Below are 21,436 nucleotides of genomic sequence, written 5' to 3'. Positions count from 1 at the left end.
GAGCTAGAAAGTTGCTCCTTCTGCATAAAGTTATGTAGATGGATTTATTTTATATGCAATCTTAAGTCCTTCAACACTGTTTAATAGCCTTTCCTGCTTATTATAGTGGCCCATGTCCCACTTCTGCCCACTTCCCCACTAACAGTACCCCCCTCCCTACTACGCGTTGGTCCGCAACGAACCAAAGAAGCCAACCCTCATTTTTTTTTGTGTTTGTTGGAATCGAAAAATGCAGGCAAACGAAAGGGGGAGGATTTGTGCATTGTGCACGAGATGGCAACTTGACGAAATCATTATTTTTGCCTCGACATTTATTGATGCCATAAAGTTGAAGATTTATGCATTGCCACACCCCCCAGTGGGCGCACATACACACACAATCACACTCAGTGCAACCAAAAAAAAAGGAAAACCACCCGCCAAGACATTGATACCCTAGACGAGACGGAATGAAATCGTTGTGGCCATGTCAAATATATATTTTTTCCCCCATTTTTTTTGGCATATTTCAGATAGAGAGAGAGAGAGAGGGAAGAGGATTTACTCCTTATCTCACTCGCACAACAGCGTGTTAATTTATTTAAATTGACTACGTGGTAGAGTTTACGTTTACCAAGCGACGCAAGACGCACAATAAGTTGGCCAAATGTGTAGTAGGAGCTATGGGGGGTGGTGCGGGAGGACAACTGGCTGCCATCTCAATGTTTGCACAAATTCCACATTTTACTGCTCGTCAGGTTCAGCTTCAGCTCCGCTTTTTTGTCTTGCAATGCAAACCAATTTGCAGACTGAGGACAGAAATATATATGTACATAGAAGTGACTGTGATTCAAAGGGGTTAAGTTATAACAGACTCTAGCAATGAGCTACAAAACACATAAAAAGTTCAAATATATGGGTGAATAAAATCAGGAATCAGAGGTGGAGCAATGTAATCAAATCGCTAAATTGAATTTTAGCTTAAAAATCTGTTAAGATGCAAGATAGTCTCTGAAAAGTATGCTACACAAATTACATGTAGTATAGTTTGCATAATATTTTTATGTCCTGAATCACATGTTAGCTTAATTATTAAACTTCAAAATAATAAACAATTTATCTTTATCGGAAAGTAAAAGTTTCCAGTAAAGCATACTTCAAAAATGTATTAAATTTCTATTTTTTCAAATCATCCAACCAAAAAATATTTGTTGGTTAATTTTATATTATTTTAGATGATTTAGTTTACTAAATAGAAAACAATATTTTCAGAGCATGAAAAAGTATTTACAGAAATACATGATGCTACAAAAAACGGCAAGGTTAAGCCAAAGAAAATCCAAAAAAATCGCTATAGTCCATTTATTATGCGAATCCCTTCTAATCGTTGCAATAAGCTGATTTAATGTAGCGCACAACGCATAAAAACTCATTTGGAAGAGTGTCTCCTGCCTGAGCTAAATGTGGCTGGACGCCAACAGAAGGGAAGACAACAGCATGGAGAAATCATCATCAGCACCCTCAATGCAACACAGTGGATCATCGGTGGCAGGTAATGGGTGCTACAGTTCGGGGAGGCGGGCAGAGTCCTTCAAGTGCAGCACATTGGCCGTGCCTCTTGGCATCAGCAATTCGCGTGTCAACAATATAAGCGCAATAACTTAAGGAGGGACAACAGATGGGACTGATGGAATGCTCCAGGTGCTCTAGGTGCAAGGCTAATTAACTGGCAAATGCATTTTCAACAAGGTGAAATATTAACAATGTAGAGAATTCTGGGATTAATACACGTTTTGTTAAATGTGGCTTTAACTTTTTTTCTCTCGCATTGAAGTGGAAATGTTTTCTACTAAGGGTCAAAACAATGACAGTGGGAAAATATTCAATTATATATCATTGATTGAGGAGCGGGAAAATAAAAATAAAAGTCATTTAAATACCTTCTAAATAAGCAAAGCATTTGCGAGCTGATTTCGGATTTATGGTAACAATTCAACAACAGAAAAGTGTTTATAAAAGTTCAGTATTTGTTTTTAAATGTTTCTAGTTTCCTTATTTCAAGCTGCAGAACTATTTGATTTCTAATTAGTTACAAACACAGTTTTTCATTAGTTTTTAATATTAGCACTATGGAAAAGAAAAGATCAAATCAATATATTAATTAAGTTAGTAAAGAATTTACTAAAAACAAAACTAAGTTGAGCCATCTTGATTATTTAGTTTAATAAACTACTGTTTGGGCTACACTTAAAATTGGCGCTAATTTTCAGTAAAAAGTTATCGATAAATATCAATAAGCGGTCACATGGTATCGGTATGAGTTGGCATGCACCGTCGAACATGCCATGAACATGCATCGGCAAGCTCGAGCATCCAGCCCTGCAACTTGAACAAAAACAAAATTGTTGTTGCTGGTTTTTTTTTGATTTTGACGGATTTTCGGTATAACGCGGCTGCTGTTTTTGTTTTTAAAACGCCCTCCCGATAAAACAAAGGACAAAACGTGCCTAAGAAACGGCGGCACAACCCTTCCGGCCCACAAGCAGAGCGTCCATCTAATGGCAAACGGGTCAAGGTAACCAAAAAACTCGAAAAAAAAATTGACAATTTTGCAATTTAAATTTAATTAACAGCAAGAGGCAATGCTGTAATTAACGTGAAGGGCAAGACGCACACACACACACATACACGCCTACACATTGACACACACACACGGGCACACAGCAGCAGCAGCAAGGAGAAGCATCGTCTAGTCAGAGTCTCCAAATGGCCAACACCAATAGGAATATGCGTAACAACACGACCAAAGTGGAAGCCCTCATTGAGAGCTGCCGAAGTGAGGGCAAGTGGCAGAGGGTGATTGAATTGACCGACGAACTAAAGACCGGATCGCCCCACAATGGTGAGTCAATCAAAATTAAAAAAAAATCTCAGAGATTATATAACTTTTAATTTTATTATAGAGTGCCTGGCCAACTTTTTGGTGGGTGAAGCACGCCTGGAGAACTATTTGGAGGAGAATGCTCTTCCCTCCGAGTCGAACTTTGGACGGGCCAAAAGTGGTTTAGCTGAGGCACGGCGTTTCCTTAATCTGGCTTTGGGTGAGAGTGGCCAGAAGGCGGGCATAGCTCTCGATGCCTACCTTCTGCTGGCCAAATTGTGTTTCGCCTGTGGCGAATATGAAACCAGTTTGGATAACTTTGTCAAAGCGGAGCTTAATACCCTGGCCGAGAAGGAGCTGACACTGTGAGTACTCCTCCGACCACTGAATAGTCTTCCTTATAACCCTCTAATCTCTTTATCAGACGTAGCCTCAAAATCTTGGCAGAATCGTATGCCATTAAGGGTCTTTGCCTGGAGCAGCAGAGCTTAAAACCCACTTCCAAGTTCAAGAAGGCCGAAAAGGACACAGAAATGGTTAGTTCGAGTCCAAGATTGAAGGTCAGCTCATTATTTCTTCCCAATCTTCTAACAGATAAGCTGCTTTGAACGTGCCTCGGATCTGGGACTGCTCTACCTGCAGGAATATGATATAGTCAGTGGAAGTAATAATTCCTCTAATAATTCCACCGCCGGCTCCACTCTCAATGTGAATGCTTTGAGTGTACAACAATCGGCGAGTAGTTTTGCCATCAGCAGCACCATTCCCAGTGCCCAGAGCAATGCCACTCCAGAGGTGAATCGCCGCATGGGCGCCATACTGGAGACGGCCCTTCAGCGGGCTCCCATTGTGTTGATTAAGACGGGAAAACTACCAACTGCCGTGGAACGTTATAGAATCATGTTGAATGCGATTGAAACGAGGGCCACGCAATCGTTGCGTCTCACACTGGCCCGCCAATTGGCTGAGGTCCTGCTGAGAGGTGTCTCTGGAACAGTTTACATTGCCCCCTTTACCACCAAGTCGGGTGGAAGCACTCTACGTGGCGGGAGCTCCTCTAAGAAACTATGGAAGCCACGTAAATATGCAGCACGTCAGCAATTCTCGCCCAAGAATCAACAGGAGGAAGTCATTCTGCTGCTCCTAATAGCCGAAGCATTGGCCGTACGTGATACGGTTCTATCGCAGAGTCCGGAATTCCGACAGGCACGTCAATTTGCCATGGGCAATGTCACAGCTGTCTATGATCTCCTAACCCTGGCCACTGTACGCTGGGGCCTAGTGCAATTGCTCAATGAATCGTTCGAGAAGGCCTTGAAATTCAGTTTCGGCGAGCAGCACATATGGCGGCAATATGGTCTCAGTTTGATGGCAGCCGAAAAGCATGCCCAGGCCTTGAGGGTGTTGCAGGAATCCATTAAGCTAATACCAAGTGATCCGTTGCCCTGTCTCTTGGCCTCGAAATTGTGCTACGAGAGCTTGGGTGCAGTTAAACAGGGCTTGGACTTTGCCCAGCAGGCACTGAAACGTGAAGTTAAGGGTAGGTGGTCATTCCAACCTCCTCTAATCTAGCTAATGTCAATATTTTTCAGGCCTACGTCCAACGCGAAGCCAACTCTTTGTGGGCATTGGCCATCAGCAATTGGCCATTCAAGCCACATTGAAGAGCGAGCGGGATGCGTGCCACAAACTGGCCTTGGAGGATTTAGAGCGAGCTGTCCAACATGATGGCAATGATCATTTGGCCGAGTATTATTTATCCCTGCAGTATGCTTTACTCAATCAATTGAATGAGGCTCTAACTCATATACGTTTCGCTTTGGCTTTGCGCATGGAGCATGCTCCGTGTCTTCATTTATTTGCCCTCCTCCTGACCGCATCGAGGCGACCACGTGAAGCTTTGGGTGTAGTAGACGATGCTCTATACGAATTTCCCGATAATCTGCAATTGCTACATGTCAAGGCACATCTTCAGCTTCATCTGGAGGATCCGGAGACAGCTTTGGCCACTGTCCAGCATATGCTGGCCGTTTGGCGTGATAATTACGAGGCTCAATTAACCGCCGAAGAGGAGAAGCATTCCGATACCAAGAGTGGCGTTCATTTAGTCCATTCCTCACAAATGTCCGATAAGGATTCAAGTAAGTCTTTAATCAGTCTTTCTCCTTATTTCTCAATTGCAGACATGGTCATAACTTATAATCTATAATATTCTGTATATATACATATATATCTGATATTTATACGGAATGTCTCTCTCTTTCTCTGTTTGTGTATGTGTGTGTAATACATAAAACATAAACAACAACTACAAAAACAAAATATACCAAAAACCTCTCTAAAAAAACACAAAAATTGAAATCAATAATTGTAAGTCTTTAAGGATATTTCAAGCTTTAACAGAATTAAATTCGGTTTATCGAATATTTTTATGCCTTTGTTTATTTTGCGGATAACTTTGCAAAATTTTTAAGGGCTTAACTTGATACTTTTTTTCTCAATTTTAAAATTTTTACTTCGAAATTTGATTTATATTAAGGGGTTACAAGCGATTTGTTAAGAAAATTTGATTAGTAGTTAATGCAAAGGATCAAAACTTTAAAAGTGTTTTTGCTCTCTCTTGGGTTTGTTTTCAAGAAAATCAAAACTAATCAAAGGAAGTATATTTTTATATAAGTTTTCTATAAAAAGGACCTGAATCCAATATCAACTGGATTGGCTTCTCATATAGTATATATCATATATATAGTGTCAAATGTAAACTAAAAATCTTTTTAACTTCTTAATTTTTTTGGTTTTACCCAAGCCTGACAGCGGCTAAGTTAGTTGCTGTTTCTTTCCCCATATTTCTATGACAATTAATCCCCAAATGTCTCTTACTTCTTCCCTGCTTCCCCGTGTATCACTATATATTTAAGGCGAAGTCACTTGCTGTTTGTTTTAACAAAAACAATTCACTTTCTATAAATTTCTAAAGCCTCTCATCTACGACTATTTCGTCTCTTATATCTTGAAGGCCGAGTCAATTGCTGTTTATACTTGTAACCCCTTAAAACACATTATCTTGTAGAACTCTCTTGACTTTTTTTTTTCAAATTCTTAAACGTTAAATATCACTACACACGAAAATTTTATTAATTACTTATCTTCTCATGTAGTTTGTCTTAAGTTTTTCAACTATAATAATTAGTTTAAGTAAAATCTTCTACTTACCTAATACTTAGCTTGTTCAAAGTTCATATTCTTGCCTGATCTTAACACTTAATTTCACTTAGCACTTGGTTCTGAACTCTTTCTTCGAGTTTTTACATGTTAATCAATTGTAAATTTCAAATTGTATATAGATTCCGTCTATGCTGCTTCATTGGCTGCAGTGTCCCGTGTGGAGCAGGCCTTGAGTGAAGCGGCCAGTTCGTTGAGTTCATTTACACAAAAACCAGGACCACGTAGACCCTGGATGCTCCAAATTGAGGTACATTTCAAAGACATATTGGTAAAAATAAAAATTATTGATATATCAATTTCATATTTTAGATTTGGCTATTGCTTGCGGATGTCTATTTGCGAATTGATCAGCCCAATGAGGCATTAAATTGCATACACGAGGCCTCACAGATATATCCTTTGTCGCATCAAATAATGTTCATGGTAAATGAAGTTAAGATTGTATTTATATATATTTTTCTATATGTTGGAATTTCTCTCTTTCAGCGTGGTCAAGTCCATGCCTATTTGGATCAATGGGTCGATGCTAAGCAATGTTTCCTCAATGCTGTGGCCGCCAATCCCAATCATACAGAAGCTTTGCGTGCCCTAGGTGAAACGCATTTGATTTTGGGTGAGCCACGTTTGGCCGAAAAATTGCTTAAAGATGCAGCCAAATTGGATCCCAATTGTCCCAAGATATGGTAAGAACTACGAGAGGTTTTTGTTTTAAGAAACTCCTTCTAATTTTGTCTTTTTGTCAGGTTCTCCTTGGGCAAAATATTGCAAACTTTGGGCGATTATAATGCATCAGCTGATTGCTTTGCCACCTCATTGCAATTGGAGCCAACGTGTCCCGTACTTCCGTTTACCTCGATACCATTAATTTTTGAATAAGTGCATTTGTCTTTTTTTTTGTCTTTTTGATTAATTTTGATTTTTTGTTGTTTTTACAAGTATTTAGTACCTCAATTTAACCTTAACTGAACAGCAATATTACTTACTTATTGATAAAAACACAAATGTTTAAAACAAAAACGCATTAACTTTATATTTAAAGTTGTTTTGCCCCCTTCCCTCTCCCAGGTTTGAAGCCTCTTTTTCTGTTTTGTTGTCAGTATTAGCAACAAATGTATTTTTTGTGTGTATTTATTGTATATGTAAATGAAATTAACAAAAAACCTAAACCAATATAGATAAATATTGATATTGTAATTGATAAAAAGGAAGGAGTTAAACAAAAAAAAAATGTTATCCGTCACAAAAACAAAAAATGAAAATCTATGTACTATATATATATATATAATGTGTGTAGGTAGTTTACTAACTTGTGTAGAAATCTATCTTAAACATTATTGCAATTGTAAAATCCAATTTTTGTGTCTGTGTTTTGTTATTTATTGAAATATAATAATGTATTTGGTTGAAGAGACTAATAATGAACATGCTCTTGCTTTAAATTTAACTTTGTTTTTGGGATGTTTCCTATGCCGAGTTGTATACATATTTTTTTCACTCTAAATTATCAGCATTTCCAGGGAAACATAATTATCATGAATTCATAGACATTAATAGAATATTCAATTGGGTTAAAGATTTATAAATAAATTATTATAGCTTGATATTTGTTCATATACGAAAATTTCGGGAGAATTTCACAAAATTTGCTATCAGTAAGATCTATTCTCTAATCTCGATTTTGTTCTTTCAAAATACCAAAATACCAGAAGATGGTTAAAAGATTGTATAGTACACAATCTAAATTTTTTAATCATGTTGATATGATTTGGAAATCAATAACTTGAATAAGATACAGATAAGTATACGAAATCATTTTTCCTATTACTGCAACAATTAGATCATTGTCATTGAATCATATTTTATGAAAAATGGCAAAATAATTTAAACTCTCTAATATTTAATCTCTCTCAATCCGCTAATGCAAATCGATAGACCTAAAACACATGTTACCTTTTACTTTGAAATGAAAATTACCTCACACAATAGAAAGACAAAGCTCCTTCAAACTAGTTTAACCACAAACAATAATAATCGCATGTATCAAAGTCAGGGCAAAATAGAAGAGAACTAAATACCAGAACAAGCTAATCAAATGTTTCACTTTTCTTGTTGTTCCATTGCCAGCTGTTAAAAGTTGGTGTCCTTACTCCTCCCTCAATCCTTTTGGGTTGTCTGTTAATTGACATGCTAATTTCCGCCATATCCATTCCATTGGTTGCCAAAAATATCTTTGAAAAGAACCTCTAAAAATAATTTAGTTTGCCAAATGTCGAACGCGCGCTTTTGGGGTGGTTGTCCTTGGCAACCATTCGACCCCCTGGTCGATAAAAAAGTCAACAAAAAAAGGAACAAAACATGTTTTTGCTTAGGAATTTGGGTTTATTATTACGCAGAGAAGCATCACAATATTAAGAGGTAAGGAATTTGTGCCACTTGAAAATTCCTTGCAATTTTGACCTGCATTCCATTCTCTAAAGGAGTCAAAAGGAGGTGTAATCAATGACTTAAAATGACGCCAAAACGCAAGCGACATAGTCGCAGTGAGGCAACAGCCAAGAGCAAAGCCAAGCTAAAGGAGGAGCACTTGCAATTGCTCGAGGAATTGGATTTGGCGGACAGTTGTTGTGACATTTGTCATTGTGATTGCTATAGCTCGCATAGCAGCAGCAATGTGAGTGCCCGCAATGGTCCCGCCAAGGACTCCGAGGAGTTGCGTCAATTGGATCAGGATATCAAAGTCTTGGAGCAATTGCATCAAAAGGAAAGGGAATGCAAGCGTAGTCACATCCGAACTGCCAAATCTCCCAGTGGAATTGAGGTAAAGGTCACTTCACGTAGCCGTAGAGGTTCAGCCACAGAGATTCCGAGTCGCGGGTCCACGGCCAGTCGAAGTCGTAGATCCAAAAGTGCGGGAAGTCAGCGAAGTATTAAAGAAGAAGTCCCAAAAACTGAAAACGAAACACTAAAGTCTCGCCAACGAGGAGGACAACGTGCAGGACGTCAAAAGGATTGCAAAATGCTGCAGGTAGGAAGCATTTCCAAATATTAAAGGACTTCTATATTCAGTCTCTCTTCTTTGCAGTCTATTTTGGGTTCCCTGAACGATACTCCAGCTCTTTCCATTATTGGCAAAGGCAAATCCAAGTCACAGGATAATGTTAATCAAATGAAAGCTCCTTCCCCCAAATCTAATCTTTGTGTTTCCATGGCCAATCTCTGTTTGGCTCCCACAGTGCGTGCGGCCTATCAACAGATACCCACCCATGACCAGAAGATACTCAATCGCATGGCCGTCAAGAGGAGTCAACAGGCGGCGGATAAGGAGCACGCCTGGTTGGCTCGCAAATACTGGGAGAATGAACGTCTGGAGCGCCAGCTGCTTAAGTGCGAGCAAGTGGAAGAGTACAAACGGGCCGTTCACGACAAGCAATTTCAGGATTATCTCATGACCAAAGCGCGTCTGCAGGCTCTGGCCGAACGCGATTTGGCCGAATTGCGACGTCTACGCGGCGCCCTCGATGCCAAAGATGCGGCAGCCAAGCAACGTCTGGCCTCCATGAAACTGGAACGCGATTTGACTCTCTGTCAGCGCCGCTGCGAGGAACTGCGACGCAGTGAGGCAGTCACCGTGCAGCAGGAGGAACAGAATCTGGATGCCACTCTCAAGAAGAGAGACATCTGTATGCGTCTTACCCAGCGTTTGCGCCGCGCCGACGAGTTGCGCTCCGAACTCCTGGAATCCTATTTGCGACGTCTGCAGCACGACAATTATGTGGAACAGGCCCACCATGAGGAACACTGGCGAGAACGTCAGCAAATGGAACGCTTGAAGCGTGAGCAACTGAAAGAGGATATCCAGCGCAAACGACGTCAATCCCAGCGTTTTGTCGAAGGTCGTCAAAGGCATCATGAAGCACGTTATCGTACGGCCAAAATATCGGCCAGTCTGAGAGAATTGGTACGGCAATCCGTGACCCCGGAGGGTGGCAATTCCAATTCCCCGGCCGTGGGTCTCGATCAGGAGGCCTTGAGTTACTATGCCCAGCAGCAGGTGCATTTGGGTCGTTTGCTCTTCGAGCAGCCCAACAAGTGAAATTAGATTTTCGTGTAAATATCTCCTACGAATTGTTGTTATTCTATTGTAAGTAAAATAAAACCCATTGAAAACTATGACGAGGCCTTCACTTTGCCTCGTTTGCTTGTTTATAAGTCACTTCCGATCACACACTTTACTCATGATGATGGGACATGGAGGACTTTCCCTGAGGAAACCCCTGGATAATTTTATATCAAATGAATCTTTGCGATATACCAAACACTATGCGCCAAAGTTCCATTAAATTTTCAAGGTCCTTGAAGCTGTTTTGGCTGCCAAAAGTCTAGAGTGAATACAACAACAGTAAATCGGGAAACCCGTCTCGAAAAAAAAAATCAAAACAAAGCTCAATTTCATATGTGATAAGCAGCTGATAATCTACAAGTAGCGGACAAACATTAAAAGGGCAGGGCAAGAGGAGGAGTAGGAGGAGGCAGGGCAGGAGACCACCCAATTTGACCGACGTACCCAACGTGCCAAATATAAATGTATGTATGTATATATATAATTATTTGATGAGATAATACAGGGAACTAGCTATAGAGAGAGGGAGAGAAAGAAAGGGAGGTTCTGTTATCTGGGGTCAAGGAGAGATACCCATAGAGCAGCTGCATCTCCAATGGTAATCAATTTGTAAGAATAATCTGCAAATTAGCAAACGTTGACAGTACACCCCCTCTCCTGCTATTTCTCTCTCCTCGTCACGCCCCTCCTACCCCCTTTTTCCCAAAGTCATGGTCCCCCCGCCTTCTCATCATCATTATGATCATCATGATCACACTTTCTTATCATCATAGACTTAAGCCAAGGGCTATCTCTCTCTCTGCCCTGGGTGCCTACGTGCCTCTGATAGGAGACCAGGAGAGGCCTCTACTTTTGCTTGTACTTGTGCTCAGAAGGCCAGCAACCGGCTAGCCGTACGGACGCTTTCCAATCAAGTATTATGTTCTCGCTGCTGAATCATCCATTGGTCTGCCGGTGTTGTCTATTGAAACAACCGCCGCTCTATCACAACATCCATGATGCCCATCTCAGTGCGGAACTCAAGATCCTGGCCCCTCAACTTCATGTCGAACCAAATGATGGCCTCACGGATGTGATTTGTGATTTCTGTTTGCATCGCCTGCAAGATGCTTTGGAATTTCGCCGTAAATGCCTGGAATCCGAACAGGTCCTGCTATCTAGACACGAGCAATGGCAACGCACTGTAGCTGCCGGCGAGGCCCTGGCTCTCGATGATGTCCTCGAATGCCTAGAGCGAGAAGTGGGCAGTTTGGAGGAGCAGAGAAGCAAACCAGTGGCTAAACCTGTGGCCCATGTGGCTCCCCTAATGGAATATGTGGATTTTAGTAAGACAAGAAGAAAAGTCTCACTACGAGTTGAAATTAAAAGAAAGTTCTTAATTGTTTTGCAGGTAGTTTGGGTTTTCAGGAGCCTTCCATACAGTGCCACAGCAGCAGCAGCCACGTTCCACCAGCGACAAGTCTAAGCACTTGGGAAGCAGGAACACTAAATACCCCACATCATCTGGCAGCCACTTTGGAAGAGGAACCCTCGTTCATTGCCAGTGAGTCATCTGCGCCAGTTCTTCCCCCAACGAAGGCTAAGACGACGCACTCCTCGACCACGCCACGATCCCTTCACCCCTGCCTGGAGTGTGAGAAGAAATTCACACGGAACTTTCAACTCAAACTCCATATGATCTCAGTGCATGGTTTGGGTGAGTTGAGATATCAGTGCGAGGTGTGCCACAAGAGTTTCGCCTCGCGGCACAGTCTACGCTATCACTTCAAGTCCCTTCACTCGACGGAGCGACCCTTTAGCTGTGAGAAATGCCAAAAGAAATTCGTCCTACGCACCCAATTGGTCTCCCATCTGCGTACCCATACGGGTGAGTCGAAGCCACGAATTTACGCCTGTCCCAAGTGCACCAAAAGTTGGCCAACCAAATCAGATTTACGTACTCATATGCGTTCCCACAATCCCGATATGGAGCGTCCCTTCAAATGTGATCGCTGCGAGAAGGCCTTCTTCACCCGGGGTCACCTGAATTCACACATTTTGGTCCACACTGGCGAAAAGCCCTATGCCTGCGATTTCTGTGATAAATGCTATCAGAGTGTGGGCAATCTGAACAATCATATGATGAGACAGCATGCCGATATCATAGAAGCCGAACTCGAGAATGGAGTCGATGAGTGCTGAGAGACAGGCGGAACGGAGGGAGTTCAAGTATTAGGAACTTTGGCGCCAGGGCAAAGGTTAATGACAATGCATTGCATAAGCAACAAAAAATATAATATACCTAAATATATTACATACATATAAATATGTATATAAACATATAATATTCATAATGATCTTGTGTGCGTTATCTGTTTCAATGTCGCAAGCCAACAACAACAAAATTCAAACGAAATAAAAACAAACAAAAAAAATCAAAAAATACATCAACAAAATATGCGAAGAGCCTCCCAAACATTTTTTTTTATTATCGTGAGGTGAAAGCTTAGTCTAATATGAAATCAAATTGAAAAAGAAATCGTGCAAAAATTTTAAATTAAAATAACTTTGCCATTTATATATAAGCTTCTTTCCATCTCCCTCTTACTCTCGCTCTCTATATATGTATTTAGTTACAGTGAAACCTCGATATAACGAACTTCGTTATAACGAAAAACCCAATATAACGAATTTTTTGTTAAGTCCCTTGAAAGGACTAAGGTTTTACATTTCAGTACCTATAGCGAATCAATAGATATAACGAATAATTTTGCGATCCCCCTCAGATTCGTTATATCGAGGTTTCACTGTATATGATAATATTTAGTTCCCTTTGGGGCAAGTTTAAAGTTCAACATACAAAAATAAAAATCAAACAATATTCATAGTCAAAGATGAACTCGTGCTTTTTTCAGCTTATCGCCATTTCATACACATATGCACTTAACAATTAAATCTATGTATGTGTATGTGTACATAAATCATTAAAAATTAAAAGTAAATAAAATTAAATCAGCTCGTTTTCCGTCTGCCTGTCTGTCTGAGGCAGGGGCAGGGCAGGGCAGGGCATAAAGGGAAGCAAGGAAAAAAACAGCGCAAGTTAATTTTCCAGTACATTCCGTTGAGTTAGTTTAACTTAGTAAAAGAATATATGTATTTGTTCTTTTCCTATAGGTTTTCTTTGCATGCAATCTTCATTTTTCGATCGAATTTTTTCTTTACAATGTCCACTGTTACTCTCGGACCCTTTGCCTCAATTGAGGAAATTATGCCGGCCACAAACGCTCCTTCCTTGCCGCCTTTAAGTACCTTGTTCAACAAGGCTCTTAACGGAAGGAACTTTACATTCGTGCAGCTTTTCTGGTGGGAACTAAGGTGTGATTTGTAGACGCATCGAAAGACATTGCAAATATCGCATCTCAGGGTGTATAAGCCCCCACTGATCTGTAAGCAGCACATGTACAAGTGCTCCAAGCGGTCCTTCTTATAAATTGCTGTACCGCAAAGGCAACAACGATGTAAAGATTCGCGTTGAAGTCTCTGAAAAACTTCCTCTAGTGTAATGATACGAGGAAGAATGTTTTCCTTGTTGTCAATCGTTGACGAAGCTATCGGAACCAAGGCCCCTTTATATTGTCCGTTTTCATTAATAACTGACAACTGGTAGCTTAGCGATTTCGCCATTAGTGCTTGCTCTGGTTCGTTTTTAGCAATTTTCATCACTATTTGGGAGCCTGAGGTATCCGACATTAGGCATTTTTTTTGTCGGTTTTCATCAATGACTAAGGTTTTCCCCTGTGAGCCTAAGGTATTCGCCATAACGGGTTTGTCCTTAGAAATTGTCATCACTTTCTGGCAGCTTAAGGTATTCGCCTTATTAGGCTGCTGTTGTCCGTTTTTCTCAATGTTTGAACATTGGGAGCGTAGGGTATTCGCCGTAAGTGGTTGCTGTTGAGGGTTGCTAGCAATTGTTATCCCCTTCTGGGAGGCTAAGATATTCGTCATAATAGTTTGCTGCAAGCGCAGGTGCGAATTAACCTTTAAAAAAAATTAAATAATTTTAAAAAGTGACAGGAGTACAGTTATTTTGATAGGGAAAGCTCAAAGGCCAAGAAATTAAGGATAAGGATTTGTTTATTGCCTTAATTACTGGCATATATATTCTTGATCAGTACGAAAAGATAAGTCGATATAGCCGTGTACGTCCGTTCGTCAGCCAATTTAAAAGCTATTAGAATGAATGATAGTTAGGCTTTTTATAGCCTGGGAAAGAAAATCATTCCGATCGGACCACTATATCATAAGATCGGATAAATAGAAAAGTTATTGTCATTATGGATCGGTTCTGCTCAGTGCTGCCAGTAGAACAGACAGACGGAGCGCTACATAAACTGCATGTGTATGTGTGAACACATACATACAATGGGCTTGCAAAGAAGATGGGGAAATGGCGGATATAGCGAAACTGAAAGAGATAGAGTGAGACCTTGAAGGCTTTTCAACACTAAAAGAGTTTGAAATATTTAAAAATATTATTCCCAAAGAAGCAAGTACATATGTATGTATATATGTATAAACTTTGGCACATCCGATGTTAGCTTCCTTGATAGTTGCAAAGACCTTTAAATACAGGTGGCCAACAAATACGTATGTATGTATGTATGATCATAAAATATTTTTGTGCAATCCAAATTTCAAGGCCATTTCTTTCTAGAAGTTACTCACGGCTCTATTCTGACTTTCGAAAAGGTCCAACTGGGGAAACAAATTAAGAAAATTAACATTTTTATACCAAACAAATCGTTAAATTATTTTACCACTTTTTCAAAAATACTCATGTTGATATAATATTCGTATTGAAATTTTTCACAACCACTGGAAGAAACACGTGTCTGTAGCAAGTCGCAAAGAAAAAAGATTGGGACAAAAATGCTGATTTTTGCAACTATCGTGCCAACAGCTGAAGTGCCAAAACCATCGATACTATCGATAGTCGCCATCGATGTATTTCCAGCTCTAGCTTCTAGGAGCTAGATCCAGCAAACTGTCATCAAAAATAATTGAAAGCAATCTAAGAGATGAGAAATAAGCCAATATGAAATAGGTACATATATTTAACCAATCTCTTTTTGAGATAAATATGTCGCAGGATTTTTTTACTACACTTTGAAAATTCCACCTAAACACCTACAACAAATACATGGATCTAGGGGACTCCCCTAAATATTTCCGACCTTTTTCGTCTTCTTTTAAGCCCATGTTAGCATTTACTTTTAGATTATGAAATATATGATAAATCCTAATACTGAAAAGATGCTTCTACCAAAAGTCAGGTTTTCTGAATCTGAATTTTTTTTTAGGATAGATTGTCAGTTTTGTGGATTCAAAGAAACTCAATTAAACTGAAATGTTCTGCTATCTTTAACCTTTTTCCTCTCTTTTTCCTAGCATTTGTTTATGAAATTATCAAATTAGTATATAGAAATTCATAATGGAACAAGACGGAATAGGAAAGAATTTTAATGTGTTTAATATAATATTAAAAATAAAACTAATAACTAATAATAAGAATTTGCTGATATATAGTAAGAATACAATCAATACAATTTATGTACATACATATATGTATTATGGGAAAAAGATAACATAAAGAGCATTTTACTGGCGACATAATGTCAAGATTTTCACAATCTCTCCGGAGCTTTTGTTTTTTTTTTCTTCACAGTGCCATTGCCCACACTATCGACGCCCTCCATCGAAATAAATGCCTCATTGTCTGTCTGTCTGACTGAGTGTAAATAGGCAGACACCTCCAAGTGACCAAGAACAACAACAATAGGTAGAGATAGAGAGAGAGAGTAGCCTACGCGGTCAGTAAAGACAATTTCGGATTGCCTCCGACGACCGTCCGTCCGTTACTCCCACCGTATTTACTTCAATTACGGAATGACCGCAGCAACAGCAGCAGAAACCACAACCTCAACGAGATATGTCATAATTATGCACTTGAAAAAAAGTGTTAATCTAATTAACTTTGATTAAATAACTAGGAAATACACATAGTAACCATGAGCTGCTCCTCCTATATATATATAGATAGCCTAGGTCAGCTCATCTTTCTGAATTCCATTTTTGATGATGAACCTCATCTCCACTCATGAATACGTGCCTTGCCCCAAGGTGTTCGCAAAAGACATTAACCCAGCAATCCATGTCCACTATTTCTTTATGTTCTTTGTGAGGGAGAAGATTTATACAGAAATATATACGTGTTTTGTGGTTATTGTTTTCTTTTCTTTCTCTTGATCATTTTTTGGGGTAGGGCTTTTGAATATACATATGTATGCACTTGATAACTTGATAAATAATGCAAGATCAGAACAAGGCGCATGAGTAATATTTTGGATTGAAGTAAAGATACATACATATCTTCTCTAGGTAAGACATGCCGTGGACTTGAAAGATAACTACAACAAGCAGAGGGGAAGTTTGAAGAATGATTGATAATAATAGAAGAATTTTTTAACAGGTTAATATATTTAACATTTAAAAAAAATGGCACATTCATGGCTAATACTTTGTTATAATTAGCTTCTAGTCTTGTCCATTATTTGGAAAACTTTTCGAAGCTATTCTCAAAACTAACTCCTCCTCGGGATACCACTAGTATTTGAGCCCGATGACTTTTCTATCCCCCAATCTACCAAATTATTAAGGATTTTATGGGTAAAAGTCCGCTCCAATAGAGTGCCAAATACCTGAGAATAAACTTTTGTGACTCAATGTAAACTGAAAACCAAGTACACCTCAATTCTTAACTCATGTTGAATAACGTTGCTCGTAAAAGTGTTGACAAATGTATTTTGAAAAACAGAAGCCATCAAAGCAACACATGAGATTTTGTTTTCTATAGTCTTACATTTGGATGAATATATTGTTCAGTTTCGATTGAGAGCTCGTCCGAGAACAACAAAAATGAATAAAAAAAAATTTAGTTGTGACGAAAAATTTTCGGAGAATTATTTGGTACACGTTCTTAAAAGTTTCCAGATGTGCTTCAGTATTGTTCTGACGGGTATCTTGCTGGTTGTACAAATGGCTGTCAAGGCGTTCAAGAATCTGAAGGAGAAGATGTACTGGATTAGCAGTTTCGCTCATATCTTGCTGGTGGTACAAATGGCTGTCAAGGCGTTCAAGAATCTGAAGGAGAAGATATACTGGATTTACAGTTTCGCTCGAACTCTGGTCCATACTTTGCTGTATACTGTGATTCCCATTTGTGTGATGGCCTATCTCATTCATTGGGTCCATAAGAAGAACGATGCATTCATTTATCTGCTGGTCAAACACTTGCAACTATTCGAAGTGGAAGCAAACGGAGAAAAGGACGTGCAGGACTCTGGCGTTGATCAGAAGACGTATCACTATGGCGCTGATGTGGAGACGTTTCGCTATGGCGCTGAACTGGATGCATTTCAGTTTGGCTCATCATGCAGCCTCTTCTAGCTGTTTTGGAGCTTAGAAGCAAAACCTACACATACACACATGCAAATACACATACACACATGCAAATACACATACACACATGCAGATACACATACACACATGCAAATACACATACACACATGCAGATACACATACACACATGCACATGGAGGTGATCCCCACAAATGTACGTCTACATACACAACTTATTTCCGATGAAATTGCGCACACTGCTTAAGCCGATGTTAACACAACTTCCTTACTCTTACTCTGGCCCTAATTTGGACTCTGGCGGACTGGCTGGCACGCTGCTTGGTTTTATTGTTTTTGCCCTTTTGGGATAAGTTGTTAACAAATTTATATTGTTTTCCCGTTTCGAATAAAATTGTTAACAAATTTATACCCAAATTTCCAATGCATTTCTTATTTCTTACTGTTCATAAACCGGCTTATACTTTGTTTTAATTGGCTTTTAAAAACTAGTCAAATATTTAATATTCCAGTAGTTACGTCGCTGACTGGAACTATCCCCTAATCTACCGCATAGGCGGGGATTTAATAAAGAAAAGGAAGTTTATATTTAGTTGGAAAGACTTCTCCATACTGGAGAATGACTCCATGGAGTCCAGGTATGTTTCTTCCTCACGTGTGCTCAGATACTTCAGCACATAGTGGAAATCGATCAAAGATTTTAAAGACTCGATGAAAAGACCATCAGGAACAAATATCCTATCCCCATATTTGATGATGTATGCCTATAATTGAGACTGGCTAAATAATTTTTTCCTTGGGACCATTTTTTTTTAAACTTTTAATTTCGATTATGTGTAAATTGTAATGTAATATGTAAAACTATCATAAATTAAACTCCAAAGATCCTTAACCATTCAGGTGGCGCAGGGCGCCAAGTGGACCTAAACAGTAAACATATTGTAAATAAAATATATTAATGAAAGTGATTTTTCGAGTCTCTAGCCAAGATTCACATAAAAGATAAGCAAAGTATACCCCTTACAGAAGCTAAAGCTACTGTTTTTTTATTGAAAAAATCTTTGTCTCTCAATCGTGCTTAAAGATCTGGCATAGCGATGACACTTTCGCTTATTTTCAACTGGGCCTTGATCATGGTGGCCAATGTGATGGACATCAGCATATCGCGAACATTTGCATTGAACATCATACGAAAACTTTCGGCATCCACCAAAGGAACAGAGGTGAGGGCATCATGCAAAGCCCGGCCCACCGTGTTGTTGGGAGTACGTTTTCGAGCCAAAGTCTCGTTGACATAACGCAAAACCAAATCCAACTTCGTTTGCAGGTCACGAGTTATGTCCACCACCTGGACCAGCTCGGGCAAGATGCGTCCGACTTGTTTGGTCGGCTGGAGAGCATTCTTCTTCATGAGATTTAGGGCCACCGATTCAGGGTTACCCGAACTCATCTCAACAGGGAGTAGTGAGAACATAAGACCCTTGGTACCATTGGGAACACCCATTACGACAGCGGTGTAGAGACGCATCATCATCCGTTGGCCACGCAGCGAGGTGTCAATTAGCAAGTGCATTGGATTGCCATCGGCACATTCGCGGGCATAGTACTCATGGAGATTGACTGCCGAACGGGATACCTCTTTTCCTGTGGCATACCAACCAATAATCTTCTCCTGCGGATAGGTCAACTGATTCAATTCGTACATATCGTTGGCATACTGCAAGTCCACATCGATCCGATCGCTATTAGGATAGTCCTTATGGAGTAGAGTGAAGCAATTGCTAATCTCGAGGTGTCCACTTTCTGGATTGTTCCGCCCCAAGAGAGTGCCAATTACCTGAGAATAAAATTTGATGACTCATCGTAACCTCAAAAGCAAATACACCTCAATTGTTACACCCACCTGAGTGCAATCCTTGGGGCGACGTTCGTAGGCGTCAATTATGTGTAAAAGCACCAAAGGCTGCAAGAGGATTTTCGACCTCAATTTGAATTCCGCCTGCATTTTTCACGTTTAAAAATTTTAGGAAAAAAACGAACTTGGCTGCGCTTTTTATGACATATGGCGGGCAGTGTTGAGTAACTTTGCTCGTATAAGTGTTGACAAATGACATATGGCGGGCAGTGTTGAGTAACTTTGCTCGTATAAGTGTTGACAAATGTATTGAGAAACAGAAGTTATCTAAGCAACACATGAGATTGACAAATGTATTTTGAAAAACAGAAGCCATCAAAGCAACACATGAGATTTTGTTTTCTATAGTGTTACATTTGAATGAACATATTGTTCAGTTTCGATTGAGAGCTCCTCCGACAACCAACAAAATGGTTTCGAAAAAATTAAATTTTAACATACAATTTTCGGAGAATTTCTTGGTACGTGGTATCGTTAATATTGCCAAGATGTGGTTAAGTATTTTTTTGTTTTGTCTCTTGCTGGCTGTACAAGTGATAAACAAGAGTTTCAAGGATCTCCTCGAGAAGATATACCTGAAGTACGCTGGAACTTGGCCAGAAGCTACTACTAGTTTCACTGGGACTGTGGGCCATCGTTTACTGTATGCTGGGATTCCCATTTGTGTGATGGTCTCTTTCATTGATTGGGTCAAAAAGAAGCACTTTGAATACGATTATCAACTGATCAAACATTTGGAACTATACAACGAGATGGCAAAGTGTGTAAAGGACCTGCGAGGCTATGGCATTGATGTGGAGTCGTATCACTATGGCGCTGATCTGGAGACACATCATCATGGCGCTGATCTGGAGCCACATCATCATGGCGCTGATCTGGAGCCACATCATCATGGCGCTGATCTGGAGACAAATCGTTATGGCGCTGATCTGGAGACAAATCGTTATGGCGCTGATCTGGAGACAAATCGTTATGGCGCTGATTTGGCTCATCAGCTGTTATGGAGCTAATTAGAAGAACCTACACATACATCTACATAGCTTTTCAAGGAGGGAGTGGTCTACACAATTGTACGTCTACATATACAACTCATGCTCAAGGTGCGGGGACAAGACACGATATTCACAATACCGATGTAAACACAACTTCCTTACTTTTACTCTGGCCCTGTTTTGGACTTTGGCTGATTAGAAGAAAAATCTACACATACATCTACATATCCTTTAATGGAAGTGCTTAAAAGGTGATCCACACAATTGTACGTCTACATAATACAACTCATGCTGAGATGCGGGATATACACAATACCAATGTAAACACAACTTCCATACTCTAACTCTGGCCTTGTTTTGGACTTTGGCTGATTAGAAGAAAAATCTACACATACATCTACATATCCTTTAATGGAGGTGCTGAAAAGGTGATCCACACAATTGTACGTCTACATAATACAACTCATGCTGAGGTGCGGGATATACACAATACCGATGTAAACACAACTTCCTTACTCTTACTCTGGCCTTGTTTTGGACTTTGGCGGACACTACATGCAAAACATGGACACACTTCTTGTTCTTTCTACTGGTTTTCCCGTTTTTTGGAATAAATTTTTAACCAATTTATATCCAATTCCAATGCATTTTTCATTTCTTTATGTATTTTGGTATTCAGTCTTTGAGCCAAGTGATTCCTGTCAATGATCCAGCATTGTAATCATTTCTTTCCAAAGATACTTAAGAATCCTCGAACCTGACTAGGAAAAAAATTTCCTACAATTGTAGTTCGTTTATAAATTCCGTTTACATTCATACAAATTTGGCACAATCTATTTATCTACTTAGGCTCTGATGACTCTCTTTAA

The 21,436-nt window shown here is 39.7% G+C and overlaps 6 protein-coding genes across 7 annotated transcripts; 4 read left to right on the top strand and 2 right to left on the bottom strand.

The window, feature by feature from the left end:
* Positions 1–2,387: 2,387 nt before the first annotated feature.
* On the top strand, positions 2,388–7,696 carry LOC6639946 (tetratricopeptide repeat protein 7B). Of its 2 annotated transcripts, none has more exons than XM_015178793.3 (10): positions 2,388–2,554; positions 2,613–2,881; positions 2,943–3,225; positions 3,285–3,396; positions 3,455–4,400; positions 4,453–5,001; positions 6,235–6,332; positions 6,395–6,508; positions 6,572–6,768; positions 6,829–7,696. In XM_015178793.3, exons 2-10 carry the CDS (start codon positions 2,746–2,748, stop codon positions 6,959–6,961), a joined length of 2,568 nt encoding a protein of 855 aa, XP_015034279.1. In that variant the 5' UTR covers positions 2,388–2,554; positions 2,613–2,745; the 3' UTR covers positions 6,962–7,696. The 2 variants fall into 2 exon arrangements, with proteins under 2 accessions (XP_015034279.1, XP_002063582.1); XM_002063546.4 differs by having other exon boundaries at positions 6,205–6,332.
* A 95-nt stretch (positions 7,697–7,791) lies between these two features.
* Positions 7,792–10,294, top strand: LOC6639947 (trichohyalin). Its single transcript, XM_023174786.2, has 3 exons — positions 7,792–8,500; positions 8,563–9,110; positions 9,168–10,294. The coding sequence occupies exons 2-3, from the start codon at positions 8,595–8,597 to the stop codon at positions 10,176–10,178; spliced, it is 1,527 nt and encodes a 508-aa protein (XP_023030554.1). The 5' UTR covers positions 7,792–8,500; positions 8,563–8,594; the 3' UTR covers positions 10,179–10,294.
* A 794-nt stretch (positions 10,295–11,088) lies between these two features.
* Positions 11,089–12,618, top strand: LOC6639948 (zinc finger protein 155). Its single transcript, XM_002063548.4, has 2 exons — positions 11,089–11,530; positions 11,596–12,618. The coding sequence occupies exons 1-2, from the start codon at positions 11,125–11,127 to the stop codon at positions 12,384–12,386; spliced, it is 1,197 nt and encodes a 398-aa protein (XP_002063584.1). The 5' UTR covers positions 11,089–11,124; the 3' UTR covers positions 12,387–12,618.
* Positions 12,619–13,065: 447 nt separating this feature from the next.
* On the bottom strand, positions 13,066–15,143 carry LOC111518368. The gene is made up of 3 exons (XM_023174868.2): positions 15,002–15,143; positions 14,910–14,939; positions 13,066–14,222 (listed from the first exon to the last, which is right to left on the bottom strand). Exons 1-3 carry the CDS (start codon positions 15,020–15,022, stop codon positions 13,353–13,355), a joined length of 921 nt encoding a protein of 306 aa, XP_023030636.2. The 5' UTR covers positions 15,023–15,143; the 3' UTR covers positions 13,066–13,352.
* Positions 15,144–17,104: 1,961 nt separating this feature from the next.
* On the top strand, positions 17,105–17,768 carry LOC111518358. The gene is made up of 2 exons (XM_023174797.2): positions 17,105–17,273; positions 17,355–17,768. The coding sequence occupies exons 1-2, from the start codon at positions 17,160–17,162 to the stop codon at positions 17,688–17,690; spliced, it is 450 nt and encodes a 149-aa protein (XP_023030565.2). The 5' UTR covers positions 17,105–17,159; the 3' UTR covers positions 17,691–17,768.
* A 904-nt stretch (positions 17,769–18,672) lies between these two features.
* Positions 18,673–19,745, bottom strand: LOC6639918 (eukaryotic translation initiation factor 3 subunit F-2). The gene is made up of 2 exons (XM_002063550.3): positions 19,564–19,745; positions 18,673–19,497 (listed from the first exon to the last, which is right to left on the bottom strand). Exons 1-2 carry the CDS (start codon positions 19,663–19,665, stop codon positions 18,739–18,741), a joined length of 861 nt encoding a protein of 286 aa, XP_002063586.1. The 5' UTR covers positions 19,666–19,745; the 3' UTR covers positions 18,673–18,738.
* Between the last annotated feature and the right edge of the window lie 1,691 nt (positions 19,746–21,436).

Source organism: Drosophila willistoni (assembly GCF_018902025.1).
Source record: "Drosophila willistoni isolate 14030-0811.24 chromosome 2L unlocalized genomic scaffold, UCI_dwil_1.1 Seg196, whole genome shotgun sequence".
In the NCBI taxonomy this organism is placed as follows: domain Eukaryota; kingdom Metazoa; phylum Arthropoda; class Insecta; order Diptera; family Drosophilidae; genus Drosophila; species Drosophila willistoni.
This window is presented reverse-complemented; position numbering and strand designations above follow the sequence as displayed.

Excerpts from the sequence above, each read along its gene's own strand:
- LOC6639946 (XM_002063546.4), top strand. The coding sequence starts at position 2,746 with ATGGCCAACACCAATAGGAATATGCGTAACAACACGACCAAAGTGGAA. Across the intron at positions 3,397-3,454 it reads CCGAAAAGGACACAGAAATG|ATAAGCTGCTTTGAACGTGC; the intron begins GTTAGTTCGAGT and ends ATCTTCTAACAG. Across the intron at positions 6,769-6,828 it reads CCCAATTGTCCCAAGATATG|GTTCTCCTTGGGCAAAATAT; the intron begins GTAAGAACTACG and ends TCTTTTTGTCAG.
- LOC111518358 (XM_023174797.2), top strand. The coding sequence starts at position 17,160 with ATGAATAAAAAAAAATTTAGTTGTGACGAAAAATTTTCGGAGAATTAT. Across the intron at positions 17,274-17,354 it reads TGACGGGTATCTTGCTGGTT|GTACAAATGGCTGTCAAGGC; the intron begins GTACAAATGGCT and ends ATCTTGCTGGTG.
- LOC6639918 (XM_002063550.3), bottom strand. The coding sequence starts at position 19,665 with ATGCAGGCGGAATTCAAATTGAGGTCGAAAATCCTCTTGCAGCCTTTG. Across the intron at positions 19,498-19,563 it reads GCCCCAAGGATTGCACTCAG|GTAATTGGCACTCTCTTGGG; the intron begins GTGGGTGTAACA and ends TTTTATTCTCAG.
- LOC6639948 (XM_002063548.4), top strand. The coding sequence starts at position 11,125 with ATGTTCTCGCTGCTGAATCATCCATTGGTCTGCCGGTGTTGTCTATTG. Across the intron at positions 11,531-11,595 it reads AATGGAATATGTGGATTTTA|GTAGTTTGGGTTTTCAGGAG; the intron begins GTAAGACAAGAA and ends ATTGTTTTGCAG.
- LOC111518368 (XM_023174868.2), bottom strand. The coding sequence starts at position 15,022 with ATGAGTATTTTTGAAAAAGTG. Across the intron at positions 14,940-15,001 it reads TGAGTATTTTTGAAAAAGTG|TTGGACCTTTTCGAAAGTCA; the intron begins GTAAAATAATTT and ends TTGTTTCCCCAG. Across the intron at positions 14,223-14,909 it reads TCGAAAGTCAGAATAGAGCC|GTTAATTCGCACCTGCGCTT; the intron begins GTGAGTAACTTC and ends TTTTTTTTAAAG.
- LOC6639947 (XM_023174786.2), top strand. The coding sequence starts at position 8,595 with ATGACGCCAAAACGCAAGCGACATAGTCGCAGTGAGGCAACAGCCAAG. Across the intron at positions 9,111-9,167 it reads AGGATTGCAAAATGCTGCAG|TCTATTTTGGGTTCCCTGAA; the intron begins GTAGGAAGCATT and ends TCTTCTTTGCAG.